This window comes from Rhagoletis pomonella, unplaced genomic scaffold, assembly GCF_013731165.1.
Source record: "Rhagoletis pomonella isolate Grant_MI unplaced genomic scaffold, Rhpom_1.0 Rhpom_scaffold_00004, whole genome shotgun sequence".
Lineage (NCBI taxonomy): Eukaryota > Metazoa > Arthropoda > Insecta > Diptera > Tephritidae > Rhagoletis > Rhagoletis pomonella.
In genome coordinates this window covers 9606853-9629089 of record NW_023458558.1, presented here as the reverse complement: position 1 = coordinate 9629089, position 22237 = coordinate 9606853, and the positions used below count along the sequence as shown (strand labels likewise).

Genomic DNA, 22237 nt, shown 5'->3' with positions numbered 1-22237 from the left:
ATATGTATGTACTTGTTTTCTGCATTTTCCTCTGTTTGTTGCAATATTATTTGGTTGCATGTGCTAACTGGTGTTGGTGGCATGAAATTGGCAACTTATTGTGGCAAATTCTATGCTCCAAATCTATTACTCAGTTTAACGTACTGCACTTCTGGCTTATTTCTGTCTTTATTTCCAACATTTAACTGTGTGATACTAGCAGCATTTGTCATCGCAGAGCGAATGATAATTTGTGAATTTTGTCCGTCTGTGCTGGCGGTCTTACTGGATCGATTTTGAGATCTGAAACACCATTCGAAAGGAGTTTCTTTGTAGATGACGAAAATTTTTATGGTTCCAAAATTGGTCGGTTCTTCGTATTGTAATTTGTTTCGAAGACATAAACACGAACACGATTACGAGCGAGAAGATGATTCCAGACACGAAGATTAATAAGAAGAACAAGACGAACAAGAATACGAAGACAGTAGGACGAGTACGAACACGATCACGAATACGAAGACCACGATACGTATACGGGTACGACGACTAACACGAATATCAAAACGACTATGAAGACGAATACAATCACGAATTCGAGGACAATTACGGAGATGATTACGAAAACGAATGGGAAGACTATTAAGTGGACGAGGCTTAATACGAATACGAAAGGAGTAATAAGAACACGATCGCATATACGAATACGAATATGAATGCGAAAAGTAATACGAACAGCAGTAACACGCAGACGAATTGGAAAACGAAGATGAATAAGAAAACGATAACGAAGGCGAATACATTTACGATAGTGAAGACGGATATGAAAACGAATCCAAAGACACAGTTTCACAGTTTCTCAGGTTTCAGGGCAATGCAAAGCAAGAGTTCCCATATAAAAAGGCAGAACTTTGTTAGAGAAAAGAAAACGCTATTAGACTAGGGATAGGGTATGTATTACAAATTGCTGCAATATGCAAGCTTCAGACTTCGGTTATTTATCTGATAACACTGTGCGACAGTAGATTTTACACACACAAAAAATTAATATATCCGCGAAACTATGGGTAAATTATAGTAAAACTGCGTACTTAGTCTTTCTCTCTGACGTCAGGATTTTTAAAGGACTTTGATATTTAAAAATGATTTACTTTGGTTTACTTTTAAACTTAAAAGGTGGCAACTTTAAGAAGATAACACACTCGAACTGTAAGCAATCCTTCACACATCCTAAAGTGTATAAGATTTCATATTTTTTCTCCCTTTTTAATTTGAAATTTGTGGTGCGTAGTTAAGCCAAAAAACAGTTAGGACAGGTTTCTCCAACTCAACTTAACTTAAGTAGTTTAGCCAATTTTTTAGACTTGGTCCAGTATAAGCGGTGTAAAAGTAGGCTAGCTTTTGACTTAGGTCCAAAAAATGGCTAAACTAAATTTGGAGAAACCAGCCCTTAATGTTCTTATTTAAAAAAAAAATAAAAAAATTAATGTTGGATGATTTCCATGTTTTTATAATATAGCCATCGATCAAAACAGTCGCATGTACCTTGGCGGTGTTAAAAGTATTCAAATTTGTAACTCACCTCTTAACAAATTTGCGTAATACATCCACATCGCTTAAACTCTCCACGGGTATTGTTGGCAATTTACCACTCGAGGCTGCTGCAGCCGCTGCCGCTGAAGCCGTCGTTGGTGACGATTGTCCAGCGCGTTTGGTTGGCGATAACTGTTCAATGCGTTGTTCTCTTTGTTGTTGCTGTATTATCTCGAAAGGTGTTACTGCATAGGCGTAGAATTGGTTCGTGCGTAGCAACGCGATGCCAATAGCCACCAAAATATGCTGAAAAGTTCGTAAAAGCAAAAAAACCCAAAGCGTAAATGTAAAATAACAGCCTGTACTTTTGCCAGTTTCACTAACTTACCATCGGCACTTGTACGCCATTCACACCACCGCTATATTTTTCAAACTCAGCTTGGGCGCCAGTCCACGCTCCACCGCCACTCGTACCTGTACCGCCCGTCGCCAAGCTGCTGCCGGCACCACCGCTTAACGCGCCGCCTGCAGTGCCAAGCGCGCCGTTTTTGTCTGTACCACCAGTAAGGTAGGCAGCCGAGATAGATTCTCCGCTACTAGTTGACTCATCGGTGCGCACCTCGATCAATTTTGCAATGAAAATCGCCTGTGGGGCGTAGGCTTGCAACAGCCTTCCAACAGCAACTTCATTCGCTTCAATTTCGTTGTTAGCCTGCAAAGTGTCTTCCAACTCGTCTACCGCAGCTGCTACGCCCAATGTATTGAAGATATCTTGCGTTTCGACGGCACGGTGCTCTTCGCCATCGCTGCCTCCTTTGCCAACTACAGCTGCCGCCTGTTGCTTGTAATGCTTATAGAAGATTGTGTGTTGCAGCGTCTGCCTGGCAGCCAGCACCAAGACGTCCAATGCACGGCATAGCAACAAATTGCGTTGTTGAGGCGATAATAGGCCACCGGCAAAGCCAGAGTTTTGTGCTGGCATTGTTGTTGCTGCGGATGCGGCAGTTGACTTTTCCATTTGATTAAGTTCCATCCATATGAAGCGCTGTTGTAGCATTGCTGCAATGCACTGCAGCAAGGTAACTGCATTTTGTTGTTCACTGTGGTGGTGGTGCTGATGCTGCTGTTGTTTCAGCAGTTGCTGCGCTTGCCTGCAACACCAATCTAAGAAGCGTAACAGAGTTGCCACATGTTCTGGGCGCAAGAGCTGGTCGCGTACAAACTTATCGATGAATTTCGACTCTATGTAAAGCAACGCGGTATCCTCTATCAGCTTTATTTGCGTCAGTAGCGTAATAACAGCGTGGCATAGGTGAAGTCCACCAATGCTTGCCGTGCGCCACTCGGTTTCGATTGTCGGCCCCTCCAACGAAGCAGTTGTGCTCGCGGGTATAACAATCGTAGGCACCATTAGTGTTGCTTGTAGTTTACCTCGGCTGTCTGCGGCAATTTCCGCGCTAATGCTTGCCATCAAGATGTTGCAGGTAACGCGCACTAATGGATTCGGTTGCATGTAGTGAATGTGCGGATTATGTTGGGTGCAATTGTTGCGGAAGGCAGCCAACATTGCCTGCATTGAGCTGGCGATTGCATGCCGCAGCACACGCGCCACTGCGAACTCACTGCTGTTGAATATCATGTAGAGCTTTTGCTCGGAATGTATTTCCAGCAAAATGCGCGAAAGTTGTTGGGCGCCATAGTCTGATTGTGCGGAGAATTTAATTAACTGTAAATAGGCAGTTAAAAGAGAAAACAAAAGGAAAGTGAAAATTTTGCACCGAAGAATTGAAAGAAGGAAAGTCAAGACAAAAGAGGTAACAAGTGAGGAAATTGCAATCACAATAATTCTGCATTGCTGTTAAAAAGCGGAAAAATTTTGCGACAGCGATGAACGGGGGTGATGACCAGTATGCTATGCAATAGGCGACGTCCTTTCCTTTTTACATTTTGTTCTTGAAATTCGACGAACTCATCAGGAGAACTGGCATCACTCGAATTCTAACGAATAAATAACGTAGCAAGCAAATTGGCCAATCCGCCCCGTGAGATAATACCCTGAATGGCAGGGCCGCTGGAGTGATTTTTGGAGAGGTTTTAGTACACAGGTGCAGCGTCGTGAATACTACTGTGCCAGTATAGTAGTCAGGGTTGCCACTAGAAAAAAAATTTCCGCCCAAAATTCCGATCAAAACCAATGGCAACTGCCGAGATGAAGAATACAAATTTCTCATTTAATTAATTTGAAAAATCTCATTTGTAAAAATTCACAGTTTATAATCCTTTCAGTAACTGTACACACGCATGGTGCGCGGCTATTTAGTTAATTTGTGACAAATTTTGTGTAGTCATGTGTCCAAAACTTCGACTTTGATACGCTTTCTTCGTTCCACATAAAACACTTAATGCACTCTTTACTAGTAAGTTGCTACGAGCACTGCCAATTAAGTTGTTCGATTTCCTATTAATTTCGGGAATTGTCCAGATTTGACGGTTCATCGTTGTTTAAGCGAAGTGTTAAGGCGAATTAAGTGATTCGGCACAGCATTAGCAATGAAGCTGTAGTGGAAATGCCGTATTAGAAAACTGTATATATCGTGTTTGCGCTGCTTCATAAGCATTATATTAGATTTACACAAGGGCAAGTAAATATGTATAAAGGTGCAGAGTGTTCGTCTTTTTTATTATAAATTTACAGTCATGTGGAAATTAATAGGGACACAACATTGGGACCACTTTTAGATATTTTTCTTTTGTTTCTTTAATGTTTATTACCTTTTTTTAAAAATACAGCTCATTATCTAACCAAAACCTATAAGCTCAAATTTTAAACTTCGTAGAAAAATTAGAGAAAATCAACAAAATTTTTGTTAAGAGTTTTTAGAAAAATTCGAAGTATGCATTTTTATAGACCATTAAATTCTTTTTTTTTGATTTTTGATAATTTTTTTTTTGTGGATATTTTTTTTCCATACAAAAACAAATTGCTCCATACTATGATGGAAGAAAATTCGGTACTCATATAAATTTATATATTTTTTTATTTATTTATAAACCGACCAAAGTAAACCGACCAATTTTGGACGGAAAAGACCATATCTGGCAACGCTGATAGTAATACTCATGAGAGTTTGCTCTTCATGGACATCATCCCACAAAAAGGAAACACGGCCTTTTTATATATAAGAAGATGTAAAAACATTGCCCAAATATATAATTATTTTGTGTAAACGACTAATATTTCTAGTAAACGTTTGATACAATTTTTGCAAAAAAAAATATGGGAATATGGGCAACATCACGTGTCTATGGTGTGGCCTAAGTGTGGGGAGGGTCTGCTATCCAACCATTCCAACCTACCCGCCAATTTAATTTGGACTTCCCAAACAATTTAGCGTGTTGTACTTAAAAATCAATCATGTATGTAAAAAAAAAACAACGTTGTAGAGAGAATTCCAATTTATAATATCAAATCGGCATAAATAAGTTTTAGCAAACTTTAGTAAAATGTATTTCATAGTGAAAAATTTATTAAATACTTTTGTATTTTCCGCTCAAAATTTTATAAAATAAACAAACGAATTATAATTTGATTTCGAATGAACAGAGCAATTATGCGAGAATATTTTTTTTTTGGTTTTGTTTTAGCACTTGAATTGGAATTGTACTCTTTAAATGCAAAAACATGAAATTATTTGCATCAAATATTGAATCAGCAATTTGGTTAAGCACTTTGATAATTGCATTCAGTTGCAGGCATGCCGCCTATTTCGCTTAGGTTTAATAAAAAATCTAGTTGGGTTAATTGAAAAATTAAAAAAAAATCCCAACAAAAATATTCGAAACATGATTGCTCGCAACTAAAAGTATGCAAATAGCCTCAACAAAAAGCAGGAATCAAGGGCTATTAAAAAATCTGCGTAGCATAATCAATCAAATAATTGGCAAATAACAGTGGATGCTGCTCAACTGAAATACAATACACGCAAAAAGTAAAATGGATGCACTTCAGAAAATCGCTCAAAACTCGAGAAAACTGTAATGCAACTAATAGTGAGCAATTACCGTGGAAAAAAAAAATTAAATGTACACAACAGTGGATACGAACACGCCAAGTGAATGATTTCAACTCATCAGTGCTTGAGGAAGACAAAAGTATCGTACCGTTGCATGTATGTATGTATGTAAGAAAGAAGGCAACAAAGCGGCGGTGAACAAGTACTGCATAGCGCTCGAGTACGCCAAAGATAGACTCACCTGACTCAAGAGCCACTTCTCGTCGATAATGCGCTGCTGTTGCCTTTGCTGCTCTGCTACGGTCTGAGCATCCAGTTTGCATTCTTGAGTATCCAACAACAACTGCCGCCAGCTGCTCAGTATCATTCGACAACAAGTGCAGGGAAAGTACATGCAACAGATGATTAAGCCAAAAGAGAATATAGAAAAATATTAAGAAATAATAAATAAGAAAATCATGAAATTCTAAGTATTGACTAATGATTGCAAGTATTGTGTATTTCAATATAGACTACACTGGGGCAAGAACTTACAACAAAGTTGATGAGCTTTCCGCTTCTGTTGCCAACTGATCCCCAGCTAATTCCGACAAGTGCTTCAGCAGCTGCTGCCTTGAGTTGAGAGGCGACGACGAGCTGCAATTAAACACAAGTCGCCGCGCCAGCCGCTCCAACCGCACCTGCAACGCGCGCAAATTGCCGTGGCGTGTGTGTAGACAATGCAGCAACTGCAAGCTAAGTAGCGTTAATTCCAGATTGCAACCCCTTGTGGCGCCCGCACTAACTGTTGCATTGGCTAAGCGCAGCAGCAAAGGTGGAAGTGCGCGTATTGTATGCTGCGAAACAAAAATAAATCAAGAAAAAATATATAAAAAAGTATGAGAGAAAAACGACAACAATAGCGCGCAATAAATTGTAAAATACCAACATTTAATAAATTTAAAAAAATAAATCGTAATAAACCGTTAAGTACCACTACTACACAAACCTTGTTGAGCGCATTCGCATGTTGCAGCAACGCATTCAACCAGAAGGCACCCAACTTGCCAGCTACTTTCTCTGGTGCCTGTGTGGACGAAGACGCGTCTGCCTCTGTTGCTGCCACTTCGCACAAATCGCTGACGAACTCGAAATTTTCTGTAATTAGGAAATTCACAACTTCAGCTCCGCCTGCATCCAACAGTTGCCGCACTTGTTGCGTCGTCCAGTCGCGCGCATTTGGCTATTTAGTAGCGAGGGGAGAGCGTAAAGAGAGGGGGGAGTGGTGAGTTGAAAATAATTATTAGACCACAAATTGAATGAGAAGGCGAAAAAAAAATCGTATGCGCAAATTAGTGTACGAATGCAAATATCTTCTGCGTGGCGAGTGCACTAATTGGAGCAGAATGAGCTTGAGGAAATTAAAAGCTAAAATTCGCGTTGGATTACAATATACACGGGCGAACATGGCGCTGAGATGTCAGCAAATTTTTGCAAATTTTCGCTGCCTAAGCACGGCGCGAGATCTCGTATCACATGCCGCACCCACCTTGGAAAGTAATGCAGCAAATGAGCGCGCCGGACCGTGCGGAAGTAGTGATTCACATAGTCGCCCTCGTAGACGATGATTGCCTCATAAAGCATTTAAAGTGTAGTTTTTGGACTTAATTAAAATAGTTTTCTATGTGACTGCATAGAAGTCACGACTATTAAATGGTTTGAAGTGCAGCATTTTTACACACACACACATTTGCATATGTAAGGTATTTTTCCCACTTTTTGACCTTAACGAGTAGTATATTATTAAAAACAGGCGGATGTCGTAAAGTAAAAAAAATGTTTCAAACCTTCGATTTGATTCTAATTTTGTCAAAAGGTTATTTACAAGAGATAAGCCCACGTCTTCTTCAGGGATAGTACCTCGATTTAGAGATAAACTTGATTTGCATGGAAAATAAACATCGAGAAGTAGCATAATCGACACATATTAGGGCGGGTCACATAAAAAAAATTTTAAATTTTCCCTATTGCGCCCTCTGGCGGATGTTTTAGGAAAAAGATAAGTCCAGAAATGGATTATTCATACCAAAAACCTTTTGTAGCATGTTTTTGTACAAAATTTAAACACTTCTTTGCGACACTACAGCAAAATGCTGAGTAAAAGAAACCTATTTTCGCAATTTGGCAAACTCCAAGTTGCTTTTAGATCCATGGTTTTTTCGGCAAATTTGCTTAAAATTACTCGCAGAATTCTCCTGTGCTCTACGCTTAAAATCGAAAAAAATCTCCCAAAAAAATTGGCCCGCCCTAACATACATATTCATTTATGTGTTTAAACTAAAAGTTTATTGCCTAAACCATCAACAATCTGGTTATAATAGTCACAACTGTGTAAATGGTTAACCCAATGGTGGACAGAGGAACTAATTTATCTCTTAATTTCCTTTCCACGACCATGTCGTCATATCATCGGTGCCATCGTCGTACGCGATGCAGCCTCTTACCGCTTGCTTCAAATGAGCGCAAATAACAAGCAAAAGCCACAAAATTACAACTTTTACGCCCAGAAGTGTTTAAAACTTATTTGAATCAGTTATTCCTCGCTGAGTCATGAGCCTACAAGAAGACTTATTTGCCAGTGCATATGTGCATACTTTGAAACTCCCGCCCACTCATGACAAAGTCAAGCGTTCACGTTAGGGGGAGAGCAGCACACTTTCGAAAATGCAAATTAATTTAATGGTCTACATATATTAGAATCCTTACACACCCGCACAGTGAAGCTTACTTATCATCCAACCTCCCACTTGCTCATACTCAGCGCAACATTCCCGCCCACTTACACACTGACGACAGTTGTCATCGGTCCCAACTTGCCACTTACATTTGGCTGGCAAATTTCACTCAGAAGTGTCCTCTGCATGTTGGCGCACCACTTCAGTCGCTCTTTATTTGTTGCCGCCGCATACCTTCTCTGCTGTTCTTGGTTTACGTTTTGCATTTGTTGTTTTAGCAGTTGCAACATCACCACCGGATCTAACAATTTCATGGCCGACAAAAGTTTCAAGACTAGCAACTGCAGCTGCATAGCCTGTTCTCCACTACCACCACCCAAAACACACTCCTGCCCTGTCGTAGTTGTGTTGTCCGCGTGCCGCACTTCGTCGCCCTTTTGCCACGGCTCTACAGTTAGGAAATTACAGTACTTATCGAGCAGTGCCGATTCGGCCAGCACCAAACGAAAAACTGATTGTAGCGCATCCTTGTGGCGAGAACGGCAGCAGACGTCATACAAAGCTTCCACGAAACGGCTAGCCAGCTGATAGTAGGCCACATCGCCGCAGGCGCTAGTGATGATGTTGGTGGTGGTGTTGCAGCTAGTAGAAGTGGTGGGCGCAGAAACGACGTTGAGGCAATTTTCTAGCTTCTCGCATAAAACTTTTGCGAAATAGTTAATTTCACTTATGCTGCCACTCGACGCTTGGCCGGAGCTTGAGGCTGCGGCTGTGGCTGTGGCGGTTGCACGCGCCGCTGCCGAAGATGTCGATGGGCCGTCTACCAGCCAATGTGCGGTACGTTGTTGCTGTTGCTGCTGTCGTTGCAGTTGTTGCTGTTGGACTCTGTTGAGTTCACGCTCCTCCACCGCCGGATGGTTTTTCAAATAAAGTTTGATGTGATTTACTAAATAAATTTCCTCAGTTTTAAGAATTACATTTGCTAGGATGATCGTTGCATGCGCCAAAGTGGAAAAGTTCTCCACGTCCTTTTTTTAGCGTTTGTGTGTGTGTGTGTGTGTGTGTGTGTGTGCGTAAGCATTTGTTTGAGTGGCCAGTTTAGGCAAATTTATAAAGTTGTTGTCATCGTTATTGTTGTTGTAGTTTATTTGTTTGTTGCAGTTGTTGATTGTTGATGTTGATTGCATTGTGTGATTGTGTGCGTGCATGTAATGAAGAGGAGAAAGAGTAAAATATATACAGTAGTAAGTTTTTATTACTTTGCAAAAATTCATTTATAAGATGCATACACATACATATGGGCGTAGCCAAGTAGGGGCGGGGGGATGGAGCCCCCCTAACTTAACAGTTTTTCCTAAATATACAAAAGTATGATCCTGAAATGCTAGCTTAATAATTTTTATTTTTTGCTTAAAAATTACTTTTTTATACCCGAGCGCACTTGTGCATAAGGGTATTATAGCTTTGTTCACATAAGGGCTGTTTGTAACTGGCCAAACGAGTCGAGATAGATATAGACAAATGTAAACATAAATGATCAGAATGAAAAAAGGAATCGATTAAGCGGTGACTGTCTGTGTGTGCGTAGGTCCGTCCGTCCGTCCGTCCGAACGAAACTTGGTATGTGTACTTCTTTTCAGCATAGAACGGATGGTATTGAAAATGGGCTAAATCGGACGATAACCACGCCTACCTTCCATATAACGGTAGTTAACCTATGTACGAAAACTGCGATATTTTACTAACTACTGAAGCCTTTTTACTCTAAATTGATATTTACAAAAAATTTTTGACGAAAAATAAAAATATTATAAATTTTAGGAAAATGGGCGTGACCCCGCCCACTTATGACCTAATATGTGTATCACAGTAACCGTTCGATCAATTTGTACCAAACTCGGAGCTTGCCACATAAAGGTAAAACGTTGAAAATTATTGAAATCAGACTAAAATTACGTCCACTTTTCTGTAACGCTAAATTTCAGAAATGCTTGAAACTTTGATATTTCGAAATTAAAGGATGGTAATTTACCTAAAATTTATACTAAGAGCAATCCATTGAGAAGAAGTAACATAGTAATGGAATTTTGGAAAATGGACGTGATGCCGCCCACATAAATCTATCTAAGTTTATCTCATTATATCCAACTGAATGTTCTATCGAAGATGTTTGAAATAGACATAAAACCATATCAGCACATCGAATCCGTCATCAACGACTGGGTGCACGGGTCCGACTTCTCGACTACTTTCAGTGCAGCTGTCATTCAAAAGGGTGGACAAGTGTTCTCGATAATTAAAGACGTTCTGGACATCGGTGACTAGGTCGCCATCGTTGTTCTAAAAGGAGTTTTCCCTAGTCTTGGAAGAGGAGAGAGCAGGTCACCTAGTTATTGCATCCGAAACGCAATGTAACAAACCTCTATTCGACTACGGGTCTTCTTTAATCCACGTACTACTAGAACCACGCGAAGTCCTTTCTGAGTGCCATTTAGGTCGCGTGCTTCGAGGTGTGGTGATCCTACGAAGCGAAGTCTGGTCTTAGAAGCACTTCACAGTGGCACAAAATGTGCTCTACTGTGACAACTCCTATGTTTAACAAGTGTTTCAGTACTCTACAGTGGCCAGTAAGAAGTCCTGTAACAGTGCTTGCTGCATGCCTACTGAGGTGATGCGAGTTCTACGGTTGTATGCGGCGAAGAGCACCACCATTCTCTCCAAGTGTATGTAAATGTGTATTTTGGTTGCCCCCCACTTTCTACATACTTTTTACTTCAGACGTAGTTTAATGGCCTGCACCTCGGCCTGAAAGACAAAGTTACCTTGCCCCATATTGGGGAAAAGGAGCCGTCTCGGTTGTATGCCGTAAACTCCTGCTCCGAAGCCGTGGTCAGTCTTGCAGCTGTCAGTATACCAGACGACCTAGCTCTTCTTATAGCGCATAATAAGTCTCGCTCCCCCATCGATCCCTATAACGGCCCCGAATGACTCGCGTTGCGCCCTATCTCTGCAACTTCTTGACACTCCTCATCGTACCAGTAGTTCTGTTTAACGGGCCTTTCGACCCGATAAGCTTGCAAAGGAAACCATCACTTTCATATCCGAGTTGGGTAAAATTATTGAACAAAACAACGTTCAACCGAAACAACAACAGATAAATAGTTAGCTTACGGAACAGTACTCGTATGTAGCTGAACGTTTTCTATTCTTATGACTGAAGACCGTAAAAAAGAATTCGCATAAGATGCTGAAGCTAAATACGAAACAGAAATCAATGATTTTAAGATTAGATCAAATGTTGGAATATGTGTTTCGGTTACAATGAAGTTCACATTGAAGGGCATAAGTAATCTTAAGAAGTAATTAAATCGTGTCCTTGACATGAAAAACAAAATTTCTTTTTATTACAATGAAACCCATTTTTACTAAATCCAAATACTAGTTGCCTTTTGTATATGTGTCGTTTTAGGCTAACTTTTCCAACACACTTTTGTTGTTGCAAGCATCAAGTCTGCATGAATATCGCTGAAAATTAAACGCATATCACTTAATGTATACTAGATTCTCACAAAAATCCTACATATTAACAGTGTTTCAGTTGAAGCGTGCGATTATTAAGCTGTGCAACTCTGTTAAAGCTTTGCTAAGCTATCGATTTGTTTCGCAAAAACAAGAAACACAACAGCTTTAAACATTTTAATAAAAGATTCACGCTGGCTACTCCGCATTTCCGCAGCTCGTTGATGCCACAGAATGAACTCGCTATTTTACGGTTTCACAAGCATTTGGATCTGATATGTTGCATGCTACATTTTGCACGCTGGTTGTTGCTGCAAACAGCACTAAGCCCAACATAAGCCGCAAACCAGTGCGAGCAAACAATTTCGCTAATGGAAAAAGAGTGGTAGCGGTAGTGGAATGGGAAGTTGATGTCGATACGGCAAATTTCGCACACATACGCACATTTAAAAGCACAAAGTTAAACAACATCCACACTCAATTTAGTACTAAAACTAGAGGAAAAAAATGATGAAAACAAACATCATAGCACTCACTCGCTGCCTTCCGCTACAGCATCTTTGCATTGAACCGATTCAACAGCATTCTCAATGAAAATTTCGCATCGCAGTGATTTCTTTATGTGCAACAAGAACGAAAAATGAACATTTCTTTTAAATTCCTAAGCTAAATGGCAATACTTAGTCGCTAACATAACAATAGTTGCCGAAAAGTGAATCAACAACAACGAAGTAAAGGGGAGTAAAATTCATTTAGCCGTGGGCAATTCCCTCAACGTCAAATTAGAATACAACTAGAATGGCTATTTAAAAAAAAAAAGTTCAAACCATCGAGACTTCAAGTTATAAAATAACTTAAGTCCAACCAGGGATGTTCCGATACCGGTACTTAAAGGTATATACTCGAGTACCTCTACCAAGTACTTAGTACTTTTTGTACTTCATTATAATTATTATTATTGCATATCTCTGGAAGTGTTCATGGTAGAATACTCGAATATGGTATGGAGATATATGAAATCATTTCCATACTCTTAGAGAAAATTGGAGCCATGTGATAAGGGGGTGTTGCGCCTTCCAAACGCACTGAAACTATTACCTATCTTTGTATGCATATATGTACAACCCTGTTGGGTTATTTAAGACGACAAAGGAAAAATGCCTTCTGACAACCACCAACTGTTGGTGAAAATGTTGGACCGAAATATTTTAATACAAAAAACTTATTTTGAGTGAGACGAAGTTCGCCGGGTCTGCTTTATGCTAAGAATATGAATAAGAGCATATCCATGCGTAAGCTCTTCACGGAAACAAATGTCAAAAATACAGTCTTTAAAATAATATGTTGGTTTGATGTTTTTTAATTCCATATTGATAGTAGAGCTCCACGAATAAAAATTTTAGAATAAAATTAAACAACAGATCTGCACAATTCGTTCTATTTTCAAAAATGAAGTGTCAGATTAAAAGGCATAACCTGTAGCCAATAGAGGTTTATTTATTTTTAAAGAGTTGTCACCAGTTAGAAAATTAAATTCAAATTTTTCAATTAGCTAAATGCATTATTAAGAGATGGGTATCAATCGAAATGTGTACGAAAAGGGTTTATTTCTTAAGTACATGTCTGGGCTGCCACCTGTTAAAAAGATCAAATTCCATTGGAATTATTATTAGAGTCAAAAGAAAGTGGTTTAAGAAAGTTTTAACTTGAAAGTATTACGAAGAGGGTTGCCACCTATTTGTAAAGTCAAATTTAGTTAAACTAAAATAATAATTGTGTCAAGCCAAAGGTTTAAGACATCGTATTTGTTACAAATACATACATTGTCAATCATTGATTTGTTCCGATTACATTCCTTTTAAATTACTGGACTCTTAAATTAATCCAGGTATGTTTTTACTCTTCACTTATTTCTTGATTAATATATCCAATTTTTTCTTTTTTCTGATACCCATATTGATATACATATTTCAATTACCTTTTTCCCTTAATTAAAGCGAATTTGATTTTTTTAAACACTCGGCAACCCTTCTATGTGTCATTTGACCCCTCACTTTTGAAAATAGAACGAGCTACATACCTATGTAAATGCCACAAAAACCCAAATTTTCAACTTCAAACTGTATTTACAGTGAAAGCGTGAAAGTTATCCAAAAACAAATTGCAGAAGCGAATTTTTATTTAGTAGTTTACGAAATTATCGAAATGGGTGTGAAGACCCATATTGTAAACGGCTATCGAATGAAACGTTTAGTCAGAGTACTTTTGAGTACAAGTACAATCGATTATTTTCTAGCGATACTTTTAGTAGCGTGCCTGTTAAAAAAAATAAGTTTTGAGAAGTTTAGTTTTAATAACAAATTCACTTTTATTTCAACATAGTCTGATTGAAAGAAAAATACTGATAAAAGTAAAATATCTCACACTAACAGGATTGCAATTTTGAAATTCCTGCCCGTATTTTGTTTGTAAGTCAAATATTAGTGGCATTGTGCTACTATTATAGTAATCATAGTCAACTTATGTACAGTAGTTGAAAAAATTATAGCCGCACCAAATTTTGGCAAGTTTTAAAATATTTTTTTTTTTTGTTATTTAATTTTGGTTTGTTTTTTTATAGACCATTCTTTGACAACATCCGTATAAATGCAAGTTTTGCCGCAATTTGGCGCAAATCGTAACCAAATTTGTGTGAATAATACCCTAATATTTTTCTTTATCCCAATCACGAAAAATAATTTGTTGACAAAATTGCTGTATTGTACCAAGCTTTTGACTATAAAAAAAAAAAAACAATCAAAATTTTGCACGGTAGAGGTCCTTGGCCTAACTCCGATTTCTTGGGAGCAGTACCTCGTATATCGGACTAGAAGTTCTTGAAGATCACTCTTTTGCATATTATAGCCGAAATCAATTTACTCTGAACTAGGATGACTACCAATTTACATAACCGAAATTCGAAAGGCTTTATGCATAATGGGCAATGAGCTGTGAGGAGCCGCTTATTCTTCTTGCCCGTTTCCCTTGTAAGCCCTCCCCAGAAAAAGACTTCGTCAGGTCAAGACACGAGGGTTGTCCTGCCCTTTTCGACCTGCTGGATAATCATCGACCGAGATGATTAAATCTAGACTTTACTTAATTGACCGTAAGAAACTGTCAATGATAAGTCCACACGTCAACTTAAGCCAGAAGCGAAAATATTTTCTTTTTCAGCTCTTAATTTCCGAAAAATAGAAATCTAAAATCTACAGGCTAGTTAAAAGGAGGCCGGCTTTCATATACGCGAATATGTGAGGAATGGGTATATCCCCAAAGTTTTTAGGGACGCCAGGTTGGTGCCTATCTCTAAGACGCTAAATAGTTCTCATAGTCTATTTACAGAATATTCGAGATAATTTAACGACCTGTATTTATGAAACGGGATTCCTTCGGATCATCCATCTAAATTTCAGCATGCTTGCAATAAGAGAACGCCCAAGCAGATCGCCTGGCACTCAACTGTACAAAAGGACTTAGTAGTAGGGGGCCTTCCTCAACATCGAAGGGGATTAGCAACCTCATGTCCTAACCAATCACGGAGTTGAGCGAAGACAAACCTTGCTAACAATATGATCTGCGACAGAGTAGGGTTCTCTCACCTCTGCTCTAATCGTAGGCGTAAACGACTTATGGCCATTGCTACAGGAACTGGCGAAGAGGGGTTGTCGGGTGATTAAATCAATCAGCATTGGGTGGATCTAGCTACAGACAATATTGGTATATATAACACAAGCAATGTTCTCGTTATCAATGTCACAATCAATGCACTGTGCAAGAGGCATATAAAATGATAAATCGGACGATATTTTCAATCACTGAAAATGTGCACGAACCACTCTCCGAGTTTATCGATATCTTCACTCCTGTCAACAGGCGATAAATAAACAAATGCAATTAAACAGAATGAATACTTGGTATTTTTGTACATTCCAGACTGCCATACAGATCGATAAGGTGTGTCTGCAATAGCGCGTTAATGTAATAACCCAACACTGCAGGTGGCAACAGGCATCCTAAAGACCACAAAGACGTTCCCAAAGCGCACAATTCAATATCAAAAATTGCAAAAAGGCACGAGCAATGCAGCGCAACAGTTTCGAAGAAACATCAGCGCTCAGTGACAGTTGCTATTAAAAGAGGCAAAATGAAGAAACAGGTTAAAGGATTTTTAAATGCACACAAAAAAAAACAGAAAATCATATCCATCCACCATATGGCCAAAGGATTAAACGAAGAATACGAAAAATTCTTTTGTGCAAGAATGCAATTTTACGTTGCCTACCGCTTCGCCTTTTGTGCAGCCAAGTTTCCGCAAAATAAATCAAAAACCTTTACGCCACTTGACGCACCGTTCAAAGCGTGTGCGAAGTAAATGGCAAAAAAAAAAATCGAAAATTGAAATAACGCAAAGCAACAGGAATTCAAGAGGGGAGATTCTCCGAAAAAAAAGGAAAACGAAATACCTACAAGGCGCCTAACAAAGGTGAAAAGCGCAAAAGTGCTCGGCCGACAATGGATTAATGCCTCAGTTGCTTTGAAAGCGCCGCTGCGCTCAAATGCACACACACACACACACAGCCAAGCACATATTAATAACGCTGAAAGGAACCCAGTACGGAAAGATACTAGTTCAAATATCTATGTTCAACCAGTTTTTTTTTTTTTTAACCACCACAACTAGTTGAAGATCTGAATTTTTCCATTGGAACGAACTGTTGACTTCCTGCAGGGCAGGAAATGCATACTCTGCATTTTATTTCAACTACTTTAAAATGCATTTGGCTTAAACCACTTCAAAATCAGTATGTTTCTCTTGCAGATGTCTTTTCAACCAATTTAAAATTACTTAGTATTAAATGCTGAAATAGGTAATGGCCAAAATTTAGGTGATTATTCGATTAATATCCAATTATTTCCAAAGATGTGTATCAAAAACTGCGTACTTAGTTTTTCTCCCTGACAGCAGGATTTTTTTAAAGTGACTGTGAAATTTAAAAAAATGTGACTATTTCAAAAAATTATTTTAAAAATTCAGGGCAATGCAGGATAACAATAAGGGTATCATATAAAAAAAAGAGTCTGCGGAATTATAACAGAATACATTTTTTTGGTGCATAAGGACGAATGTCCTTTAAAAATTGTGTCTCTAAATATCCTTGAAAATTTCCTATATATTTTTTTTTTTTAATTATTGTTTGAAGACTAATATACACACGACCTCATCATCGAATTTCGTTCTGCAAACTTTATTAACTAAAAAAGATAAAATTTATTAAAACGCATTTCAATAACTATTCGTCCTTGTAAACCAAGAAACTTTACTGTTTTTAAATTTAACAGAATTTTCTCTCTCATTTGGTACCCATATTGTTATTCTACAGTGCATTGATTTTGTAAAATAATTTTTTTAATTAATTATATCTTTAAAATTTCAAACTCCTTTCAAGAAAAAAACTCCTGGCGTCAGAGTGAAAATCTAAGAACGCAATTTTACTATATTTGGGCCACAGTTGATTCTTTCGTGTGTTTTGAATATTTTTTTTTTTGTTTTGTCGCACGGTGTCGCAATAATTTTTCTGAGGTAGACGTTTGAGCTACCGGACACAAAACAACGCGTGCAGAAAACAATACTCAGACTACATGCCGTCCATTGTACTGTTTTCATTCCCCTTTTAATCTGTTTCAAATCTGCACGATTTACGAATAAACTTAAGTAGATTGTTGGGTGTCACGGAGCTCAGGTGTTCGTCTCTCAACACATCACTGCCAAATAATTCATACCTAATTCTTCCAAAGGCGGGACAGAAGCATAAAAGGCGTTCCACCGTCTCATCCTCTTCAAGGTAGGATGGGCAAATGGAGTTGTCATATACGACGATCATAGTCAGGTGCTTGTGTTACGTGAACTGACCAGTCAGCAGTCCAACAAGTTGTCTGCATTCCCAGCTGCTCAATGAGAGCAAAAAAAAAAGAGAGACCTTCTGAGACTGAAGACGGCATGGGTTTTGCTCACCTGCAGCCCCTCGATGCTTCCCAGTCGTTGCTGAGCGAAGTGTTTACCCAATTTCTGATGGTGGCTTCGATGGTCGACCGAGGACCGAGCAACACCTGACCTGAGCCAGTTCTGGCCAAATAGTCAGATGTCTCATTACCAGGTACTTTCGAGTGACCTGGCACCCAAAGTAAAACAAGCTTATTATGTTTGCCAACATTATTAAGTCGAAACTTGCATTGCTGAACTATGTAGTTTGGAAGTAGTTAGAGGGCTGGCCAATGCCTTAAGTGCAGCTTGGCTGTCACTGCAGACACGTAAACTCCTGCCCGTCCACCTATTTCCACAATTTAGTCCATGGCCGTGAGGATTGCAAATATCTCAGCCTGGAAGACAGAAGCATACTCCCTAAGAAAAAGTCAAGCTTATCCCCATTAAAGAGCCTGACGCAGAGCCAGTTTTGGAGCCAGCAGTGAAGATTCGACAATGTGTGAGTATGGGCTCCATGCCGGTATTAAACCAATATTCATCTTCAGGGAATTCCACATTACAGAATATCTTCAACAAAGGTAATGGTGGTGTATTATGCTGTGGCATTGAAAAGACGCAAGTTCTCAGATCAACATCCGTTTATTTTTAGTCTACAGGTGGTCTTTGAGGCTTCCCCACGTATGAAGACACAAAGTGTACCGTAAATGCAGCAGTGCATCAAGAGTTGGGAATATACTCCTATACCAACCAGTTTATAAACTCCGTGCAACTAATTTCCTATCAAGTCAAAATAGCACAAATATGAATGGACTGAAGCAGTGTGAATAATTTTCGATGCAAGTTAATAATAAGAAAATAGAAAATTTTTTGCGAAGCATTATGTACCTTATTGGGTGAGTGCCTACTTTGTATTCGAAATAGTAGATATTACTGCGGGGCATAAGTGCTAATACACATACGCATATGTTGTTATGAATGCGTTTATGTATGAGTGCACGTCTGGCAGACACAAAAGGTGTGTTATTACGTCCCCAACCCCAACCCCCAAATTGTATGCACTCTTAAATCAGACTATACTCCTGCGCGGCAGGATATTTGCAGTTATGTATTTTTTGTGTGGCGAAAAAACTAGCAAAGAAATAGTGAATGAACTTCAAGTTCAATATGAAATCAATGCGAGTCTAGCGGAATCGAGTGTATTTGTGTGGCACTTGTGGGGCACTGCATACTTTTAGGTGTGCAAAAAAGCGTGAAAATCGAATTGTCTGTGTTGCACTGTGTGCTAAGGCGCTACAAAGCTTGGTAGTTAGGTAAAGAAAAAATCAAATCAACGGATTATTCAAATGGCTGGGCTAAGCTAAGTGCCTTTTTCCTAGGCAATAACCAAACTCATCGCATGGTAATTGTCATAGCTGCTGCGCCTAAAAGTATGTCGCAAAAAATGCATTATTTTTTTAAATATATTTAATCATTTCCTGAGTGCTTTGTTGCGGCAAATTTGGGCATGATAATAGTTATTCTGTGGCAAAATTACAGTGTAACGATTTGTGTATACTTTCAGTCGTTTCTGTTTTCTTTTTAGAGAATATTAGGGCAGTGCATGCAAGATTATTATTTTTTACTACTTTATTGTGTATTAAAGTAATTTACACATATTTAACTAAATTATTTTCTCTTCCATTCCACAGTGCTGCAGTAATGATGGTAAAAAGCTTCGTGTGAACGGAAGTTAAAGACAACAAAAGGTAGAAGTTTCAAGTGTATAAATACAATGGAATATGGGTTTACCAGCTGTGAGGCAGCCTTGGCTTTTCTAATATTCGCTTCCAACCTTAGGCCACATTCAAGGACTTAGCAGATAATACACAGGAATAGAGATTTAACGAGTACGATAAGATTTGCAAAAGCTAGTATGAATAGATTTTAAATTCAGTTGAACTATCGCAGTTTTCGGCGTAGCTGGAAATCTTACACATCTAAAGCGAAATATTAAAAGGATAGCTCCATTCTAGAAGGCAAATTTTTGTACTGTTTGCTGTATGTTTAATCAAAACGAAAAAAATATATATATAAGAGGGGCCAGATTTTTTTTACAGCATTGAAAAGACTTCTGATGTGTCCAGGATTTGGAAGGAATTAGCTATAAGAGAATGAGAATTGCCTACAGTTAAAATGTTTCAATTGGAAAACGAAAAAATGTAAATTACCAAGTGAGGAATGCTTGGTCATATTACCGACATCCGGATTGAACTGGAAGTGAGCTAAACGGAAAGAATGTCCTTTCTTTTAACCGGAAGTCCTTTCCAGAAAAAAAGTGCCGAAAAAAGTTATGTGTTTTATGCACAGAATCAGATTCTGTGGCCAAAAATGTATATCCCATTAAAAAAAAATTGACTTCCGTTGAGTTTAACCCACCAAGAGATTGGGCATCCCCGATTTTTTTTTTTTTTTTGAATTTTTGTGAACTTTATATAAAGTGTCAAGCTATGTTTATATGGTTTATATTACAGAATGAACTATACTTTCATAAACAATTAATAAAAAAAAAAATGTTTCATGAAAATAACTGTGAACATTATGTAAAAAAAAGTTGTCGCCTATTGTATGTATACGTATGGGTTTAGGCTGAGATAGACTTTAGACTGATCAAGCGATTAAATTTGTCGTTAACTTGATTGACGAGTTACTTATATAAACTTACGAAAATCATTTTCTCACATCAAATACCTGCTGTTCGTAGAGAATTAAAAGTTCATACTTATGTAAATGTAGATTTAACAAACATGCTTTCCGTATATGTATTCCGAAGTGATCTTGTTGCAGTGGTTGTATCTTGTTATTGTAAATTGAAGCGACAACGAGGTTTCGTAGCGCTATTTGGGATTTAAATTTACTTGAAATTTCGTACTCTTGTTTCACGCTCATCAGCCTACGTTCATACATTTAAACACATAGACTATTGTCAAATAGCCATAAACACATTCTCACATTTAAGCCGCTTAAAGGTAAAAGCTTAGGACGCAGCAGGAGAATATGTGTATATTCATACATATGAATGTATATTTTTATGTACATACATATGTAAATAGTACATTAGTGTGGTCATAGAGTTGTTTGCAAAATTTTAAAGCCTTGCATTCGAAAGCTTTCGCACTAAAAATATGAAATTGGGAGTAGAAATAAGCATGACATTTTTTAGCATGCGATTCAGTAATTCCGAGGTTCCATATTTTGAATTAAGAAAAATGACGAACTTGAACATTGTTTTCGAAAATTTCACAAATAAATACTCCACAACTTTTATTTAGCAAAAACTATATAAAATTACTTTCCAACGAGCTTTATAAGTCTCAAATCGGCTAAAAATCCCGAGACGCGATAGCAGCAAATAGTGAAAATATAAAAATAAATACTATAAATGGTTTCTGATGTTGCACACCAAAGCATTCCAAACACTTTCATTGAAATATGCAAATGCATTAATTACGATCTAAGACCAACTGAAAATATCCTTTTCTTTTTAATTTCAACCATCCCAAACAGCCCCATTTTAAAATAATTTCCCTATCAGTTGAAAAAAACAACAAAAATTTTCACTTACCTCCATTAGAAATAGTTCCATCAGCATGAGAAAGTTCTTACTATCCGCCAACACATATTTACTGTAATTCTTAAAGCACGATTCAAGTATGTAAAATTCTTGCCAGTTGTTGACGCGCCAACGATCATCGCACATGGCACGGCAAATTAGCGCATAAACCACATTAGGATCCTGCAGCAGCGTCGACTCGAACGTACAACTAACTTTGGGTGGCTCCATTTCAGCATCCGCTGCTTCCACGCGCTTTCCACCATATATTTGCTGAGCGCTACGTTCGCGCAGCAACAGCAATGCAACGACACGTTGCAGCTCATTGGCATCCAAAAATTTCTCTAACATACCCAACACGACCTCCTTTTGTGTATCCAACTCTCGACTATTTGCCAATAGCGCTTCGGCAGCTGCAGCTGCGGCGGCAGTTTCTTCAGCAGCCGGACGACGCTGTTGTACAGGCGAGCGTGTGACGGGACTTTGAAAAGGTGCCCGATAGTCGGCAAGTGTGGTGAGCGCGGCATTACCGCCAACGGGCGGCATGAAGAAGATCTCGTACGAAAGTGATTTGAGAGCAAGCACAGCGCAATCGAGCACCGCATTGTTAGCCAGTAAGCTATTGATGATGCTGATAATTTTTGGAATGGTGATGAGTTTGCGATCGCTTTTGTGTGTCAACTGTATGAGGAATTTAATCATGGGAGGAATGATGAGCGGTCCGTTTCTGTGGTGAGTAGAGGAATTTAAATAAATATGTGCATGTAAGTAAGTAACTAGTTTACTGCGTCTACTTAAAAAAAAATCGTTTTGCACACATTCACAGTCAGAATTCACAGTCAACATTCAATCTGTCAAAATGTCGTTC

The 22237-nt window shown here is 38.5% G+C and overlaps 1 protein-coding gene and 1 long non-coding RNA gene across 4 annotated transcripts in view; one reads left to right on the top strand and one right to left on the bottom strand.

Annotated features, from left to right (window-relative positions):
* LOC118736963 overlaps positions 1-19681 on the top strand; it is a 72009-nt gene extending 52328 nt beyond the window's left edge. For both annotated transcript variants that reach the window (XR_004992777.1, XR_004992778.1), the window contains exon 2: positions 19469-19681. This is a non-coding gene — a long non-coding RNA (uncharacterized LOC118736963). The remainder of the gene's footprint in view (positions 1-19468) is intronic.
* LOC118736962 overlaps positions 1-22237 on the bottom strand; it is a gene marked incomplete at its 3' end in the record, with an annotated part of 246938 nt that overhangs the window by 78929 nt on the left and 145772 nt on the right. Inside the window, 7 exon segments of one of the 2 annotated variants that reach the window (XM_036467144.1) lie at positions 1562-1818; positions 1901-3238; positions 5767-5878; positions 6060-6361; positions 6514-6747; positions 8389-9267; positions 21382-22096. In XM_036467144.1, the coding sequence (XP_036323037.1) occupies positions 1562-1818; positions 1901-3238; positions 5767-5878; positions 6060-6361; positions 6514-6747; positions 8389-9267; positions 21382-22096 (3837 nt within the window). 2 annotated transcript variants of the gene reach the window in all.